Below are 19574 nucleotides of genomic sequence, written 5' to 3'. Positions count from 1 at the left end.
TTTTATCTCCTCAGAATCGAGTCAGCCAGAGAAAGACCATTGAGAGGGAGAGCGCACAGTAAAGCATATAATTATGGCATGCACTTCGGTGGACCAGTGCCATCATCTTCATAACAAGAGATGCAGATCATATTTTCTTATGTTTAAGTATAGCTGTTAGCAAAAGTATTTGACGATTCTTGGGTACGACTTTCGTGTTTAATCCTATTAGCTTGTTTGTTTGTTTGTTTGTTTATTTGTTGCTTAACGTCCAGCCGACTACGCAGAGCCATATCAGGACGAGGAAGGGGGGGATGAAGGGGGCCACTTGTCAAGCGATTCCTGTTTACAAATGCACTAACCCATTACTTGTGTCCCAGCAGGCTTTAGTAAAACTAAATTAATACCTACTGGAAGATTACCAGTTTCCAGTATGTTAAAATAGGCTTAACCTATCTACTGCTGGACTTACATCAGAACACTAACAGATTAAACTATACATGAATCGCGAGACAAGCGGCAAGAGAAGAGATTTTTGGAAAAAATACAGGTGAATGAGCAAGAAGGCAGAAAAAAGAAAAGAATTCATGAAGAAAAAGAGAGCATTACAGGAAAGAGGAACCAAAAATCTACCTAACAGCAAACTAGAAAGCTCCTGCGGTTCCAAAAACAGGAGGGGCCTTTAATTTCATAACCGCAGTGCCCCACTGCGGGATATTAGCTTGTGCACAGCCCCCAAATCTGTTTTATTTTGATTTATCACTTATAGTTTGAATTTTTTTTTTTAATGGAATTAGTCCAAATGTAAATACATCTAAGGTTGCAATATTGTTTTCTTGTATATATACCCTTAAAACTACCTCTTCGTGTAAACAAATTGTAAAAAGAAGTGTTTGTTCAAGGGAGATAATTTGATGCGAATTTTTTTTAAATCAGTAAAACTGCGTAGTGACATCCTCAATTAAATAAAAAGAATAAGGAATAAAGGTATACACACAGGTTGTACCCATTTTCTTGATTGCACTGCTTTTAAGTAGAAAGCTTTTTTTCTCAGAATTATTTTACAAATAAAATTCAAGGGAGGCAATTGATATGATAAAAAGCAAGAATTTTTCTTTTCTTAGAATACTGTACACATTTAGTGAAGTATAATTTACAAGACAGAACACAGGTTTTTTTTCTGTGCCTACTACTTGACAAGAGAACCACGAGATTTGTGCAGATTATTTAAAATTTTCTGTACAGTATATTTTACAAAGACAGATCCATACAATATATATAATTTTGTAATAGATGTTTACAATTTGTGGGTGTGTCTTTTTTTAAATCAACAGTTGGGATAGCCACAACAAGTGTGTTTGTCTTGTGATTTGAGAGCTTTAGCACTGGATGCTTAGAATCCTCTTGATCATTTACTTCAGTAGGTTAAGCCACCTTCTCCAAAATCTTCTCTCCTATTCTGTGCTTACTGCAGTGGGTTTGACAAGAGAACCACGAGATTTGTTTTTGTACATATGTTGCTTTTATTCTGTACACTTTAATATTTTAATCCTATGTGCAAATTTTTTTTTTAACTGTGTGTTTTTTTATTTTTTTATTTCCTGTATTCAAAGTATGTACGGAAACCACAACCTGTCACAGCAGTATTATTAATCTGGATCTCCCTGCTAAGCACGTAATTAACAGAACGTGTGCATGTAGCTAAAGAACTTAAAAAGAATTTCTGCTACTTCACTCAAAATACGTCCATCCTCACACTCATATTTTCTTAAAATAATATTTGTTCATACAAAAGTGTTTGCGGATTATTCAATTTTGCGTAAAATATTCAATTACGATTTCTTTGTGTGTTGGAAAATTATGTAATATTCAAAATGAAAGAATGTTTACTAAACAGACAAATTCATTATTTAAGCAACAACAAAAAAATGCTTTGCAAGATCAAATTCAAAACAGCAATAAAACTGCTGACGGCAGAATACCTTTGTTGACTTCTCTATCTGTTGGGTCAAACTATGCCACAGACATGTTTCTTCTAGTAGCTCAATATCATGTGATACAGTCTCTAAGACAGAACAACGCAATAACCTTTTTTTGTGTAGATTCGATTGACTTTTTCCTGAAATAAAATATTCATGAAGCGGGTTCTGACAGTTAATATATTTCTGGAAAGCTGAACAACGCAATGCGTCTGTGACTGGTGAAGAAGCAGAGCTGGAGCTTTATGTATTGTTTGTCGTTGGTTTTATTACACACGCACTCACATACGGTCAAAAAATGTTGCATGTTCCTGCTTGACAAACAAATGCCTGCATACATGTGTGCACGTTCGAACATTCATACCTGTGCAAACAATCTACCACTTCAAGTTCAACACCCAAACCCCACACATTCCTCCAAAAGGAGTCTGAAATAGCCTACTGGCATTTGTGTATTGAACGAGGACCTCAACTTCCATTGTCTAGTGCATGTGGGTCTCATGTTATACGTGTGAAACCACTTACTTAAAAAAGAAAAAAATATTGTAAGCTTATCAACTATAAACAAACAAAAAACGAACAATTATATTCTTAAACAAACTGGTTAGAATAACAGATTTAGGAGAATGCAATGCAAGGAACATCTTTATCTAATTCGGTCGATGCTTAGATCTAGAAAAGCACCCACTCATTCCAGTATAATAGAGAAAAAAAAATCCAATTGAAAAAGTTCCAGATTTAGACACGGCAGCACTAGCAGCAATTTTAGCTAGCAAAATCGAACTTGCCCTGCAGTCATGCAAGGTCGAACCACTTTCCCTGCCTAGTGGGGGTTTGGCGGGTAGAGGGCCGGTGCTGGCACACTCGGAGTCAAACGACATGTCACCTACTTCGATAGCTTCTCCGGATTTACGTCAAAGAAACTATGTACAGTGTTTGTTTACGTGTACAAACAGCGTCCGGGCTTACCGCTTCGATTCTAAACCCTAGTTTCTCATGTTGGTAACAACTGGCTATTTGTTTATCAGATGTGTCGTTGTTCCACATTAAACGATGCTAGAATGTAAGGTCGCAATCATTTGGTTATCAAACCAGGTTGTGTTCTTTTTTTCATCACCTTTTTCCGCGCAAACTGTTTTGCGCCATTTCTTCAGTTGAACATAAACTTCCGACTGGGCGGGACCGGAAGCGGAAGCGCATCTCAATTTCTGATTGGACAATGATGCCGACGCCCACTTGATCCCCACTACAATGTCAAGGTCGGAAAGTCGTGAATAATACAGCGTGGGGAGCCTGTCCAGAATTATGCTTAGACCCAAAGAAAATGGTTACAGAAAGTTTTTTTGTTGCAACACATTTAGATAGCCTGTCTCAAAATTCACCAAGAGTTATACCGTTGGCAGCCTCTGCATAACTTTTTTATGACGGTTTGATCACGTCACATATAAAAACCCTTGTTTTCATCAATGACGGTGTAAAACTCCACTCTACAGCGCTTCATTTTAAAGTTCTTAGCCTACCGTCATCTATAATGCACAATTCATTAGGCCGGTGGACGGACAAGGGTCAAGGGTATGAGCAGACTAAAAAACGGTATCCATGTCCCACCCCCGGGTCACCACAGTAACACGTAAACCGGACCTTGGTCATTCTGCCATTAGTGCAGTTAAATGATTACACCTTAATATGCGCACATCTCGGTAGCGCCACTCTTGTTGCTGCAAGCTTTCATTGGGAGGAAGCGACCCGAATTTCCAAGCAATGGGATCATAAAACAATGAACATGAAATAAGCAAGACGTTGTTCACGTACGAATACTAAAAGAAATACGCATTCTTTAATAGGACTATACCTCGTCCACAGCATGCAAGTGTTCACTAAGATCATTAGTCTAGTGATCTACCACCTGTCGAGCTACCGACCCCCCCCCCCCCCCACCCACCCCCTCGACAAAACCGTTATCCACAAACCAATCGCGCGCGCAAAAGCCAGAGACTGACGCCAATTTTCAGAGCAGTGAGAGTCCACTAGACTTGCTTTAAAGGGAGGGTCAGTCTAATGAATCCATGAACCACTGACTCGGGAGGGACGTAACTTCTCCGCTCCTGTCATTAGGCTCATGATAATTACAATTAAACTTCACCTTCCTACCGTAAGCCTAGTTTATTTGTATAATTATCATTCACCCAATGACTGAGTCGCTACGAAGTCACGAGAGAACGTGTTCAGAGCTCAGTCTAGTGGTCACGAAGCAACATTCATTCAAATGAAACATAAGGTAAACCACAACATTTATCCCCGAGTACGCTAGTACTATTGACTTTAATCCCCGAGTACGCAGTACTAGGGTCCTGCAGACTTTAATCTCCGAGTACGCAGTACTAGGGTCCTGCAGACTTTAATTGTGTGTCTGTCTGTCTGTCTGTCTGTCTGTCTGTCTGTTCGTCTCGACTTAACAACTTATTGCTGGGAAACTACTGGGCGCAGTTCGTTCAAAAGTTGATACACTAACTTGATAATAGGTCCGATTGATCGTATTAAAACTTCATAATGTTACCTGGGACCTAAATGCGAAATATTCCACAAAAACGACTCTTAACGGGGGGGGGGGGGGGGGGGGGGAGGTTTGGCGGTGGGAGTACAACTGCCGTGCAGCTAATGGAACAGCCAGCTAGCTGGTGCGAATCACGTCCGCCTATGGCCAAAGTGATCCGGGATCGATTCCCGGCATGGGCGGTCTATATATATATTTTTTTTTAATTCTTGTTTACTATTGTTTATTATGAACGTTTTAATGTTTTATTTCACTCTAATAATTTTTTTAATTGTGTAAAATAATTATTTTTATTTTTTTTTTTTTTTTTTTTAAATCCAAGTGACCCGGGTTCAATTCCCGGCATGGGCGGTCTATTTTTTTTTTTTTTTTTAATTCTTGTTTACTTGCGTGCGTGTACCACTGCGCGAGGAGGCCAGGCACCTATTGCCCCCTATTTCCGGTTATCAGAGAGAGGCTGCCGTGCCCTAAAATCTGATTGGTCGAAACGCTGGGGGCAAAGGTTATACGAAAAAGGTCTATTATAGTTTCGGAGCAGTTTTGAGCGAATCACTGCATGTGTTTCTAAATTACGAATGTCCCTTGAACTTTTTAAGTTCCAAATCGTCGGAAAACTTTCCAAAATGGCGCCTTATGTGTACTTACTTTAAATACAACAAATGATTGATGGTGCGACAAACGGACTGGCGGTTGACTTCAAAGAAACTAGCGACTTTCAGAAACACCGTCTGCTAGGGCAATGGTAAGATGCAGCTCATGTGATGTGATAGTAACCCTGTCGCGGTAGTACGTTTTTCATGCGCGAAATACTAAAACTACCACGCACGTTCAACATCAGTCTCTGTCGACTAGCATCGCAAAAAGGGGAAAGTTGCATGGTTTTCGGTATCTTACTTCCCCGTCATCTAATGAAAAGATCTGCATCTTACACGCACCATGTACCAGTAAACTCCATCAACCACCTCGCTTGACCTACATCCGGGCTCCCTACTTTCAAAACTTCGAATTGCAATGACTTTGTTTTAATTATGAAAGAATTCTTTTGTGCTTTAACAATTTTGGTTTGACAAGGTGTCAATTTATTCTCTAGATTTTAAAAGTTAGGTATAGCGCCATAACGAGTCTCCCAGAACGGACCAATACGTCCACACGAAAAGAAATTCTCTGAAAAATGCTCGCTCTCTATTGAGAGCATCTCTGGTGTTTCCTGCCGGTAAGTGTCACTCAAACGTAAGGGCCGGGTGTCCGTACTGTATGTAAAAGCCTGGCAGTGTTTGTGGTCAGAAACTGATCGTTTACGGGAGGCGGAGTGGGCCTTTAACTCACCTCGAAAAATAAGATTGATAGAGCTGCGCTACAGCACACAAGCAGTAACGGAGCCACTCAAAAACCGACGAGTCGGTTACGCTCCCTCAATGCTGTAGAACTCACGAGTATCTCGTAAATCATTAACTTACTTTTTTTTACCCAAAATATAGTTAGCCCCGTTAAGTTGGCGTCACACGGGCGATTCAATCGTGAGATGTATTCCCGGGATCCGATCGGGAGCCGATCACAGATCAAATCGTAGACCATTGACCCGTCACACGGTGAACGATTGACGAACGATAACTCCACGCGAGCGGAAGTAACGTATTACAGTGAACACGGTAAACGCGCTGCGCGAGAGCAGACGCTAATGTTCAAACATCGCTTTATCGCAAGTTTTATCGCTCAAAGCTACGAGGGAATCTCATAAGACAGAGTCGTAGCTTTGTTGTAGCTCTTTTCTAAGACTCAGTCGCCCGTGTGACAGTGTAAATCTTAGGAAAATCGCAGCGTGTGACTGCCCCATTAGTGCAGCTGGTTTCGCTCCGGACTGCTTGTCCGGTAAGGTCGGGTTCGAATCCCTCAGCAAAGCCCACAAGGATTTTGTTTGTTTAATCTATGATTTCTTATTTTCTTTTTCTAAACCCTTACCATACTCAAAACATGTACTGCGCTCTCTACTCCCCCCCCCCCCCCCGTCGTGGGTCGTAGTTTACTCATTTTACATGCTTGCTTCGTATCCGTAACGTCTGCGCACCCTGACTTTTACCTTCGCCTATTACGGGGCACTGGTGTCCAGATGGTTCATTGTTTTCACGACACTTCGCATTTTGTCCAGTGAACGGCACGAACCCTCACGAGCTGGCCTTGACCAAGAAATGGGACAAAGCGTACGTCACGATGGACCCATGGCCGCCTGTACCCGACAAGGACAACCAAGTGACGTGCGAGGGCAGGACACGTGACACGCTGAGTTCGCTCGATGTGACACTTGCTGGCGAAAAGACCGGCCTGCCTTCCAAGATAGACTTCTACAAAGCAATAGAACTAACACCCCGAGGCGTTACCGGCAAAGTCACCTTCCCTCTCACGATGACTCCGTCACTCCACCTCCAGACCCTCGACTGCGATTTCCTTGATGAAAATGGTGCCCTCACGAAAAACACAAAGGGCTCTATCACACTTTTCTACTTCAGTGAGTCTCTCTCTCTCTCTCTCTCTCTCTCTCTCTCTCTCTCTCTCTCTCTCTCTCTCTCTCTCTCTCTCTCTCTCTCTCTCTCTCTCTCTCTCTCTCTCTCTCTCTCTGTGTACACGCAAACGCCTCAGCATCAAGTAAGCAGGATGTATATACGATATGGCGTACCACAAGGGTCAGTTTTAGGCCCTCTCCTCTTCTCTATATACATAAATTCTTCTTCTTCTTCTGCGTTCGTGGGCTGAAACTCCCACGTACACTCGTGTTTTTTGCACGAGTGGAATTTTACGTGTATGACCGTTTTTTACCCCGCCATTTAGGCAGCCATACGCCGTTTTCGGAGGAATATACATAAATGACCTTCCCCTTCACATTGAGAATTTGTGTGAACTTTTTGCAGATGACACAACCATACATTCTATAGTAGTAGTAACACCAATTTAAGTCGTTTATCAGAATCACTGCAAGAAAGTTTAAACCAGTTGAGTGAATGGACTGAGCTAAATCACATGTCCCTTAACCCGCAAAAAACAAAAAGCATGATAATAACAACTAGACAAAAACGCCAGAACATAACCTCAATAGTTCACGATCTAACGGTTAATGATAAACTTGTTGAAAAAGTCGACCATAAAGTTTTGGGAGTGACCATTGATATTAACAACCTGTCTTGGTCACACCACATCGAACAACTTTCTAAACTCGTGTCCAAGAAAGTTTATTTATTATCTAGAATCAAGCACTTTTTGAATTTGGAAGCCAGGAAAATATTCTTATTCAATCTGTTATTGATTACGCGTCTACCTTGTGGGACTCGGCAAGTGAAAATTCATTCAAACCACTTATTAGATTACATAAACGAGCGCTTAAAGTAGTAAAAAAAACCTATCTGAGTTTGACTACATAAACTTAGGCATTCTTCCTCTGAAGGCAAGGCTAGGTTATAATAAAGGTACCCTTATGCATAACATTATTCAAGGCTGTGTACCTCAAACCATATTTTCCAAATTCACGTTGAAAAATTCACGCCAATTGATGAGATTGAACACTCCTCTGCCTAGGATTGACCTATTCAAATCTGGTTTAGTGTATTCAGGTAGCAGTCTCTGGAACACTCTTCCGACAATCCTGCGGCAAACTACCAGCACAAACGTTTTTAAGACCAGATATATACATGTCGTTCCCAATTCGCGAAATGGGCAGCGTTTTGCCCAAACTGTGTCAAGGCTTCTATACTTGGGGTTTGAAGTTTTCAAATGCCTCGGGTACCACCGCATGTAGACAGCTAGATGCCAGAATAGATCCTGAGATATATATCGCAATAATCGATACAAGTTTTTCATGCATTTTCGGGGTTACGGTTGACACAGACTATATGTAAACCATAATAGGGAGCTAGCAGTGCAAACGCAATGTTTGGTTACACAAAAAAAGCTACGGACTGGCTGCTGATTTTGCGGAATGGGCAAATTTTAGAAGCCTTTACACATTTTCGGCAAAACGCTGCCTATTTCGCCAAATGGCCAGAGTGTTGCCGATTCCGCGAAATGGGCAAACATGTTGCTGATTCCGCGAATTCGGCAATTCTGTGAATTGAGCGCGACACAAACAAACAATCGGCTGTGATGCCAGCGATAAATGAAGAAGGTGTGTCATCGTTGCAGAGATGAGTGACCCAGTCATCTCAGGCCCCGAAGAGACGGAGATGTTGCAGACCGCCACATTCCAGTGCACCACAGATGAGGCCATCTTTCCGTCGACTAAAGATTTCGAGGTGGATTTCAGAACCAACCCGAAGGTTGATGTCACTGCGAAGGAACCCAAATTTGAACGCCTGAACCCAAACAAAGAACCAGCAAGGTCAGTGGTTGGATGCTGGCGTTTGTGTGAGTAAAATGAACTGGTTTCAGTAACTGCCCCCCCCCCCCCCCCCCCAAGACCATTCGCTTCCCCGACTTAAAGGGTTAACGGGATATAATGGACCAACAAAAATGTCATATTGCCCAAAAGCTATAAGGTAATTCCAGCGTCACACACAGACAAATCAGACTCAATTTGCCGTAAAAATCATGTTCATAGTGCTTTTACTAACTCAAATCTGTGCTGACATTTCCCCAAACATGACAACATTCCTACCCAAGGTGAAAATATCTTCAAGTAAAAAACAAAGGGTAGTTTACTTAAATTTGAAAAAAAGGTCATTGAGTCTGAGAGGGCAAATATGCTCACATGTTTTTCAGTCACAATCTATTAGTTTAAAGACATCCGACACCGATTAAACAACCATTAAAAATCGCTAATTTTTTGCCTGATGTATGTTTAAAGTCTGATAAAACAAATGTGTTAAAACCAGAGAAATCGATCGTAGCGTTGTTAAGATACAGCCTCCTGAATATGTTGACTTTTCGCGTTTTTGTTGTTGTAAATCAGTGTAGGCTATTGGATATGGTATCTAACCGATTAAATCCCAACTACTTGTTTTTGCGTGTGGCGTAAATACCGACTTTGTGCACATTAAAATCATGGTTTTTGTTATGAATAAGTGTTACCATTCTTTGTTAATGTACATGACGTTTTACGTGCTAAAATTAGAGCAGCTGCTCACTTCAACTGAATATATTTGCTAATAGAACCATTAAATTTTCCAGAAAAGTTGACATAAAACAAACCAGGTTTAACCTGGGTCTACACAATAAGATATCAAAAAAGAATAAAAATCGATCGTTACATTTTTGCACAAGTTTACAAAACGTAACCCTAACCCCATTTTGAATTTTGGTACAAAGAAAGGTAAACATTATGACACTCGTTGCAAATGAAAAATATGGTTAAATCTAATGATTTTTTGAGTCACTTGAGAAAAAGTGACTCTATGTAATCGGTCAGTGTTAGTCTGTCCGGCCGGCCGTCCGGCCGGCCGTGCGGCCGGCCGGCCGGCCGTCCGTAGACACCACCTTAACGTTGGACTTTTCTCGGAAACTATCAAAGCGATCGGGCTCATATTTTGTTTAGTCGTGACCTCCAATGACCTCTACACTTTAACGATGGTTTCGTTGACCTTTGACCTTTTTCAAGGTCACAGGTCAGCGTCAAAGGAACAAGAAGAGCAAACGCTCGATCGAGTCACTTTCGCAGTTCTGAATATTATATGAGGCATCAGATGGACAGGAAGAAATTGCTATTCACAACACAATGAGTCAAGTTCACATAAAATTTGAGCCCGGTCACTTTTATAGTTTCCGAGAAAAGCCCAACGTTAAGTTGTGTGTTGCCGAACAGAAAAGGCTAGTTATCTCCCTTGTTTTTCTGATAACGTTCGTAAAAGGCTACAGATGTAAATACTTTGATGTAAAGAATAATCCTACAAAGTTTCAATCACATCCGATGAACTTTGTCAAAGATATAAAATGTCTAATTTTTCCTTTGACGCTGACCTGTGACCTTGAAAAAGGTCAAAGGTCAACGAAACCATCGTTAAAGTGTAGAGGTCATTGGAGGTCACGACTAAACAAAATATGAGCCCGATCGCTTTGATAGTTTCCTGTCAAAGATATAAAATGTCTAATTTTTCCTTTGACGCTGACCTGTGACCTTGAAAAAGGTCAAAGGTCAACGAAACCATCGTTAAAGTGTAGAGGTCATTGGAGGTCACGACTAAGCAAAATATGAGCCCGATCGCTTTGATAGTTTCCGAGAAAAGTCCAACGTTAAGGTGGTGTCTACGGACGGACGGCCGGCCGGCCGGACGGCCGGCCGGCCGGACGGACGGCCGGACAGACTAACACTGACCGATTACATAGAGTCACTTTTTCTCAAGTGACTCAAAAATTAGACATTTTATATCTTTGACAAAGTATCTCGGAAAATATCAAAGCGATCGGGCTCATATTTTGTTTAGTCGTGACCTCCAATGACCTCTACACTTTAACGATGGTTTCGTTGACCTTTGACCTTTTTCAAGGTCACAGGTCAGCGTCAAAGGAAAAATTAGACATTTTATATCTTTGACAAAGTTCATCGGATGTGATTGAAACTTTGTAGGATTATTCTTTACATCAAAGTATTTACATCTGTAGCCTTTTACGAACGTTATCAGAAAAACAAGGGAGATAACTAGCCTTTTCTGTTCGGCAACACACAACTTAACGTTGGGCTTTTCTCGGAAACTATAAAAGTGACCGGGCTCAAATTTTATGTGAACGTGACTCATTGTGTTGTGAATAGCAATTTCTTCCTGTCCATCTGATGCCTCATATAATATTCAGAACTGCGAAAGTGACTCGATCGAGCGTTTGCTCTTCTTGTTTCCTGTTATAATTATGTTCAGTGCGTGTTACATCAAATTAATATTGTAAGGCCTCTGTCCGTGTTTCCGTCCGTCTGTCCGTCCGTCCGACGGTCAGTCTGTTCGTCCGTCGGTCCGTCTATCCGTTACACTTTTGACCGCTAATAACTCCTGTGTTTATGGGCCCGTTGTCTTCAAATTTGGAATGACATATACCATTGTTATGGCATATCTGTGGTTACCATTTCTAGCCAATCGCTTCGCGAATACCGAGGTTTCACACGGTTTAGCGCTCACACGTCATTTCCTTTGCCTATACCTCCAGCGTTTCTTGACCGACTCACCACCAATTTCGTGTGAATGTGGATATGCTGATGCTTAAACCTGGTGCAACACTTCAAAAACATCGCTTTTTAGTAGATGGAGTTCTAACTGAAACAAAGCATGGGTGACCGCTCTATCGCCGAGCGCAGCGAGAGATTTTAGACCCAAGCACAGTGTTCCATAGCAGCGTTCGGATAGCCCTGGAGGTTAGAGCGCTTACCTCTCACGCTAGCGTAAGGCGTTCGACTTATCTCTTCTTCTTAGTGATAGGTAGCCAACATCAGCATGGTGATGAATCTGCTACGCTTGGGTGATGGTGGTTCCGGTCTATTGCTTGGTCAGGGGTGAAGTTCAGGGGGGGGGGAGGTTGGGGGTAGGGGGGGATGATGGGTCAGTGGAGAGTTGCCAGCCTGGCCTGAAAGGATGCCAGGGATGGCGCTGTGGCAGTTTCTACAGGCAGGCGGTTCCACTCTGGAATGGTGCGCGGGAAGAATGTTTTCTGCCTGTAGGCTGTCCTAGAGTGGGGGATTTCGTAGGACAGAGCGTGGGTCTGCCTGGTCGTGCACTTGGGTGGGCTTGGCTTTGGTGCGTGGTTGCTCTTCACTGCGACAAGGTCGTGGTGGACTTTGTAGAAGGTTGTTAGTCTCGCTCGCCTCCGTCTGCTCTCAAGCGTAGGCCACTCAAGGTCTTCGAGCATGTTGTTGACGCTGGAGGTCTGGCGGAAGCGATGCGACACCCATCTGGCTGCTCTTCTTTGGACCTTTTCGAGAGAGGCACTGTCTTCAGCGGTGTGTGGGTCCCATACTGGGCTGGCATACTCTAGGATGGGTCGTACTAGTGCCTTGTATGCAGCCGCCTTGACCTTCTTGTTGCTGAGCTTGATGTTGCGTCTAGCAAAGCCAAGTGCTCTGTTCGCCTTGGTGGTGATGTTGGCGATGTGGGTGTTCCACTTCAGGTCTTTGGTCAGGGTGACGCCGAGGTACTTGGCCTGGGTCTCCTCCTGAAGTTTCTGGCCGTGGAGCTGGTACTCGTATGGTAGGGTGGTACGGCGTCGGGTCATGTGTACGGTGGTGCATTTGGCAGGATGGAATGCCATCTTCCACTTCTGTTCCCAGGACGCCAGTCTGTCGAGGTCTGTTTGGAGGTTTTCTTGGTCCGCTGCTGTCTTGACGTCAGCATGGCACGCTGTGTCGTCGGCGAAAAGTCGCGCAGTCGAGGTCAGGTCTGACGGGAGATCGTTTATGTACAGCAGAAATAGCGTCGGCCCGAGCACGGACCCTTGAGGAACGCCACTTTCCACTGGAGCTAGCTCTGAGATGGCCCCGTTGACGACGACGGACTGCTTCCTGTTGGTGAGGAAATCCTCGACCCAGGCGTTAACTTTCCCACCTATGCCGTACTGACGGAGTTTATGCACGAGTAGACTGTGGCTGACCTTGTCAAACGCGCGGGAGAAATCCAGCACTAGAAGGTCCACCTGGTGCCCTTGCTCAAGCGCGAACGAGGCCTCGTCGACAAGCCCTAGCAGCTGGGTCTCGCATGATCTTCCCCGTCGGAAGCCGTGTTGTTCAGGACAGAGTATTTGGTGTTGTTCGCAGTAGGTGAGGATGGCGCTCACAATGATGTGCTCTAGGAGCTTGCAGGGGATAGATGTGAGGGAGATTGGTCGATAGTTCTCCGGCCTGTAACGCTCCCCTTTCTTGAACACTGGCGTTACATGGGCTAGCTTCCAGTCTGCTGGTACCACTCCCGATTTGAGAGAGGCCTGGAACAATAGTGTTAGCGCCGGTGCAAGCTCCGTCGCTACCTCTTTCAGGACGCGGGGGCTGAGTTGGTCTGGCCCACTGGCTTTGTTGGGGTTCAAGTTACGTAGGAGTTTTTCAACGCCTGGGGCCGTGATGGTGATGTCTTCGAGGGGTGGTTGTTGTGGGCTGAGAGGGGGCATGGGGCAGCGGAGCTCAAAGTCTTCTACGTTGAGTTCTTCTTTGGTGCTGAAGGCAGATTCGAACTGGCGGTTTAGCAGCTCTGCTTTCTCTTTGTCATCTGTGATCAGTTTCCCAGACTCCTTTAGCGCAGAGATGCCAGAGTATTCGTTTTGCTTGGACTTGATGAATGTCCAGAATTTCTTGTTGGGATGTGGTTTATCATCACAGTCATTCTGACTGTGCTCTTTCTGTTGTTTTTTCGCACCCCCACACTCTGACTGTGCTCTGTCTGTTGTTTCTTAGCACCCCCACACTCTGACTGTGCTCTTTCTGTTCAGTGTTTCTTAGCACCCCCACATTCTGACTGTGCTCTGTCTGTTGTTTCTTAGCACCCCCACACTCTGACTGTGCTCTTTCTGTTCAGTGTTTCTTAGCACCCCCACATTCTGACTGTGCTCTGTCTGTTGTTTCTTAGCACCCCCACACTCTGACTGTGCTCTGTCTGTTGTTTCTTAGCACCCCCACACTCTGACTGTGCTCTTTCTGTTCAGTGTTTCTTAGCACCCCCACATTCTGACTGCTCTTTCTGTTGTTTCTTCGCACCCCCACATTCTGACTGTGCTCTGTCTGTTGTTTCTTAGCACCCCCACACTCTGACTGTGCTCTTTCTGTTGTTTCTTAGCTGTTAGCACCCCCACATTCTGACTGTGCTCTGTCTGTTGTTTCTTCGCACCCCCACATTCTGACTGTGCTCTGTCTGTTGTTTCTTCGCACCCCCACATTCTGACTGCTCTCTTTCTGTTGTTTCTTCGCACCCCCACACTCTGACTGTGCTCTGTCTGTTGTTTCTTAGCACCCCCACATTCTGACTGCTCTTTCTGTTGTTTCTTCGCACCCCCACATTCTGACTGTGCTCTGTCTGTTGTTTCTTCACACCCCCACATTCTGACTGCTCTTTCTGTTGTTTCTTAGCTGTTAGCACCCCCACATTCTGACTGTGCTCTGTCTGTTGTTTCTTCGCACCCCCACATTCTGACTGCTCTCTTTCTGTTGTTATATGCACCTACACATTCTGACCGCTCTCGTTCTGTTGTTTCTTGACAGGTGGAAAGTAACAGCGGAGATGAACTTCGTGATTAGCGCTATACTCAAACCGCGCTTTTTCGTCTTGTGCTACACAACCAACAAGGGCTTAAACCCAGCGGCAGAAAAATATGCACGTCAACGCGCCATCGATGTCGTCGGTAAGTTGGAATCAATCTTTTCTGCAATCTTCACAGTGAGAACATGGGTTTACTTTAAAGCTCTTTTATTGTTAATGCTGATTGCGTGAGTGTACATTTCCTAGTTGAGCCTGTGATGGTTGATGCTTACTGAAGTTCAAGACATTGTTTTCACTTTCTTCCCGAGAAATCGGAAAGTCGAAAAATGTCTGTTTGTCCAACATTCAAATAATAATGTTTTCTTGAATTGAAATTTCAGCCACACTGGCAAGCAATGACGCTATTTGGGGCTAGAATATTAGAACGTGCATGTGCTAAACACTTTATCGGTTTCTTTTGTATGTATTTAAATGACACTCTGTACAGACAACGTTGAGAAGGCGAGATGATCGGGTAGGCCCTACTATACTTAGCACGGCTGTAACGTTTGTGTGAGTGTTTGCGGAAACTAAGCTTACTTTGAAACGTCGGTGTGTGTGTGGAGCGCATAACACGAGAAAGATGACAAAAAGCTGCTATGACTGTGCAGTAAAGGACCAAAATCTGGACTTTATGTTCAACCTCGTGGGCATCTGCTCTGGCTGCGCCGCTTTCATCCTCGCCGTGGCGCTTTTAATCTTTTACCAACGCAAGCGGAATGAGACCAAAGGTAAGAACTGCCATTCCCACAAACACTGCTGCTTTCAGTTTACTGGCGTGGAGACTGGCTAAATTATCCACAAGGGCTTGTACCAATAGCTTTACTCTAAGAATGTCAGAAAGTCAGAAATAAAGATAACCGGATATGCAAATTATGTACTATGTTCTCATGCGTCACCGAAACGAGCTCTACCTGTCTCGATGTTCGAGTTTCGGCTGTTAAGCCTTACTACATGTGGCCTGGGTGATCTGGGTGATCATGGTTTTTGACTCACTTGAGAATGTATAGGTGAGTGTTAGCCTAGTGCTGAGCCGTGTCTGTCTGTATGGACGTCCGTCCGTCTGTGAACAAAAAAATTGACATGGAGATTATCTCGGATATTTTTTTTTATGCTAGAGCTTTTATACTTTGCAATCTTCTACGGTTTTTCAAATCCCCGACATGACCCCAGTTTGGTCGAACCCTCATCAAATGTTGGTGTCACAGGGGGGTCATTTTCGATTCATAAAAACCTAAAGCCCCAGTATGTCTCAAATGGTTTACAAAACGATTTAAATCTTCTAATGAAAAAAGCAGTTCTAGCCTTATGGAACACACTTGCAATAGCATTTTTAGCATTAAATGAAACAGTTCGTTTGAATTTCTATTTAGCTCGCGTAAACCACACACCAGATTTCGTGGTTTATCTAACCCCTGAGCCATCGTGAACCCGTGTGATCCACTTTCCTTTTTTGACTCACATGCGAAGCAAAAGTGAGTCTATGTACTCACCCGAGTCGTCCGTCCGTCCGGAAAACGTTAACGTTGGATATTTCTTGGACACTATTCAGTCTATCAGTACCAAATTTGGCAAGATGGTGTATGATGACAAGGCCCCAAAAAACATACATAGCATCTTGACCTTGCTTCAAGGCCAAGGTCGCAGGGGCCATAAATGTTGTCTAAAAAAACAGCTATTTTTCCCATTTTTTGACTCACATGCGAAGCAAAAGTGAGTCTATGTACTCACCCGAGTCGTCCGTCCGGCCCTCCGGCCGTCCGGCCGGCCGTCCGGAAAACTTTAACGTTGGATATTTCTTGGACACTATTCAGTCTATCAGTACCAAATTTGGCAAGATGGTGTATGATGACAAGGCCCCAAAAAACATACATAGCATCTTGAACTTGCTTCAAGGTCAAAGTCGCAGGGGCCATAAATGTTGCCTAAAAAACAGCTATTTTTCACATTTTCCCCATTTTCTCTGAAGTTTTTGAGATTCAATACCTCACCTATATATGATATATAGAGCAAAGTAAGCCCCATCTTTTGATACCAGTTTGCTTTACCTTGCTTCAAGGTCAAGGTCACAGGAGCTCTTCAAAGTTGGATTGTATACATATTTTGAAGTGACCTTGACCCTGAACTATGGAAGGTAACTGTTTCAAACTTAAAAATTATGTGGGGCACATGTTATGCTTTCATCATGAGACACATTTTGTCACATATGATCAAGGTCAAGGTCACTTTGACCTTTATGAAATGTGACCAAAATAAGGTAGTGAACCACTAAAAGTGACCATATCTCATGGTAGAAAGAGCCAATAAGCACCATTGTACTTCCTATGTCTTTAATGAACAGCTTTGTGTTGCATGACCTTGGATGACCTTGACCTTGGGTCAAGGTCACATTGTATTTTGGTAGGAAAAATGTGTAAAGCAGTTCTTAGTGTATGATGTCATTGCTAGGTTTAGTTATTTGACCTTGACCCTGAAGGTCAAGGTCATGTAAAGGTCAAGGTCAAGCATGTGAGTCGTATGGGCTTTGCCCTTCTTGTCCCATTTTCTCTGAAGTTTTTGAGATTCAATACCTCACCTATATATGATATATAGGGCAAAGTAAGCCCCATCTTTTGATACCAGTTTGGTTTACCTTGCTTTAAGGTCAAGGTCACAGGAGCTCTTCAAAGTTGGATTGTATACATATTTTGAAGTGACCTTGACCCTGAACTATGGAAGATAACTGTTTCAAACTTAAAAATTATGTGGGGCACATGTTATGCTTTCATCATGAGACACATTTGGTCACATATGATCAAGGTCACTTTGACCCTTATGAAATGTGACCAAAATAAGGTAGTGAACCACTAAAAGTGACCATATCTCATGGTAGAAAGAGCCAATAAGCACCATTGTACTTCCTATGTCTTGAATTAACAGCTTTGTGTTGCATGACCTTGGATGACCTTGACCTTGGGTCAAGGTCACATGTATTTTGGTAGGAAAAATGTGTAAAGCAGTTCTTAGTGTATGATGTCATTGCTAGGTTTAGTTATTTGAAGGTCAAGGTCAAGCATGTGAGTCGTATGGGCTTTGCCCTTCTTGTTTCACAATTTAGTCGTCAGTTTGTGATTTCAATGCGACTGGCAATAGCACGTCATTGTGTACCTCTGATTCTAAAACGCGACAAACGGCTGCGAGTCACACGAACTTGTCGGCGGCTGGCTTCAAAGAAAGCGAGCGCTATGCAGAAAAATCGTCTGCTTTGAGACACGACCTTTCGTGACCCTGCTTCCGGGCTAGCTTTTTTAAAACTTTCAAAACTTCGAATTGTACCGATCTTGTCTTGATGAAAAAAGAAATCTTTTATGATTTAAGAATGTTTGTGTTACAAGCTCTCCATTTATTATTTAGATTTTAAAAGTTAGTTCTACTTCTAGCGCCGAAACGAGGCGCCGGATTGTAGAACAGACGGTCCACGAAAATAAATTCTTTGAACATTTCTCACTCTCGACGGAAAGCAGCCTGGATGTTCCCGTTCGGTGAGCGTTCAAATGGAAGGGTGTTTGTACTGTGTGTAAAGGCCTGACAGTATCTGTGATGGTTTACAGGAGGCTTACTGTGCCTTTAACGTTGAGCTTATCTCGTTTACTTTTGAAGCTAGAGCTTTAAAACTTTGCACACTTCTAGGGTTTGATAATCTCCCGACATAGCCCCAGTTTGGTTGAAGCACAGGCGGAAGGTATCGTCCACTGGACTACTACTATCACAGAAAGACTACAAGGTTTGTCACTCACCTTCGAGTCTTCTGTGTTCTTGGAGTCGCTTCCTGGGGAAAAATATTGTTCAAGACGGGTTTTCCTCTTCCTACAGTCTGTGTAAGGTCAAATAAATACAGTTGAATGATTGTTTAAACTATTATGTGCCTTTAGTTTTCAGCTTCCGTCCGCTGCAGGTTGTTATTATCCATCATTTGGACGAATCTTCGTTCGCGAGCCGCTAATCCACTTGGGGGACAAATCATGTATCCGCATCGAATATGCATACCAGCGCTCATTGGTCTAAAACAAATGTAAATATTGTGCAGCAAAGGGAAGCTACCCACGGGAAAATAATCATCGAATATCCTGTTATTAACCAATGAGCGCTGGTATGCATATTCGGTGCGGATACATGATTTGTCCCCCAAGTGGATTAGCGGCTCGCGAACGAAGATTCGTCCGGTGACAAAAAAATACTTAAAGATATATTGTGTACTAGATGATTACCCGCTTCGCCGGGAAGAAGTAGAGCCGAATACCCGGCGGCTTCGCCGGGAAGAAGTAGACGAATACCCGGCTTCGCCGGGATGAAAGCGTTGTGGACAGTGACCTTCTAAAAATAGTAACGGGAATATCCGGCTTCGCCGGGATGAAAGCGTTGTGGACAGTGACCTTCTAAAAATAGTAACGGGAATATGGATTGACGCCACACGAAGGAAGGGAGATAAACGCAAAACACTGGAGAAGATAAGGAAGAGTTACTGGGAATGGATCTGGGAAGATGAACAGAAAAACCAAAATCGGTTCAGCGCTGCGCGCTGAGAGCACGTGTTGAAAATTCTCATCGACCAGGTTGTGTCCGGGGTGTACCTGAATATGCCCACCAAATTTGAAGCAGATCCATCGAGAACTTTGGCCGTGCATCGCGAACACACACACACACACACACACACACACACACACTCACACACACTCACACACAGACACACAGATACACAGACAGACACACAGACACTAGTCGTATATATATATAGATAGATAGAAGCCACCATTTTCGAGAGTTTTCTGACGATTTGGACCTTAAAACGTTCAAGGGACATTTGCTGCACTGTAATTTAGAAACACCTGCAATGATTTGCTCAAA

At 43.3% G+C, this 19574-nt stretch overlaps 1 protein-coding gene across 2 annotated transcripts in view; it reads left to right on the top strand.

The window, feature by feature from the left end:
• Positions 1-19574, top strand: part of LOC138965305 (uncharacterized) — a 64165-nt gene that overhangs the window by 34252 nt on the left and 10339 nt on the right. For both annotated transcript variants that reach the window (XM_070337437.1, XM_070337436.1), the window contains exons 5-8: positions 6659-7015; positions 8680-8875; positions 14654-14793; positions 15302-15421. In XM_070337437.1, coding sequence (XP_070193538.1) covers positions 6659-7015; positions 8680-8875; positions 14654-14793; positions 15302-15421 — 813 coding nt within the window. The remainder of the gene's footprint in view (positions 1-6658; positions 7016-8679; positions 8876-14653; positions 14794-15301; positions 15422-19574) is intronic.

The sequence above is a fragment of the Littorina saxatilis genome, linkage group LG4 (genome assembly GCF_037325665.1).
Source record: "Littorina saxatilis isolate snail1 linkage group LG4, US_GU_Lsax_2.0, whole genome shotgun sequence".
NCBI classification, from domain to species: Eukaryota; Metazoa; Mollusca; class Gastropoda; order Littorinimorpha; family Littorinidae; genus Littorina; species Littorina saxatilis.
This window is presented reverse-complemented; position numbering and strand designations above follow the sequence as displayed.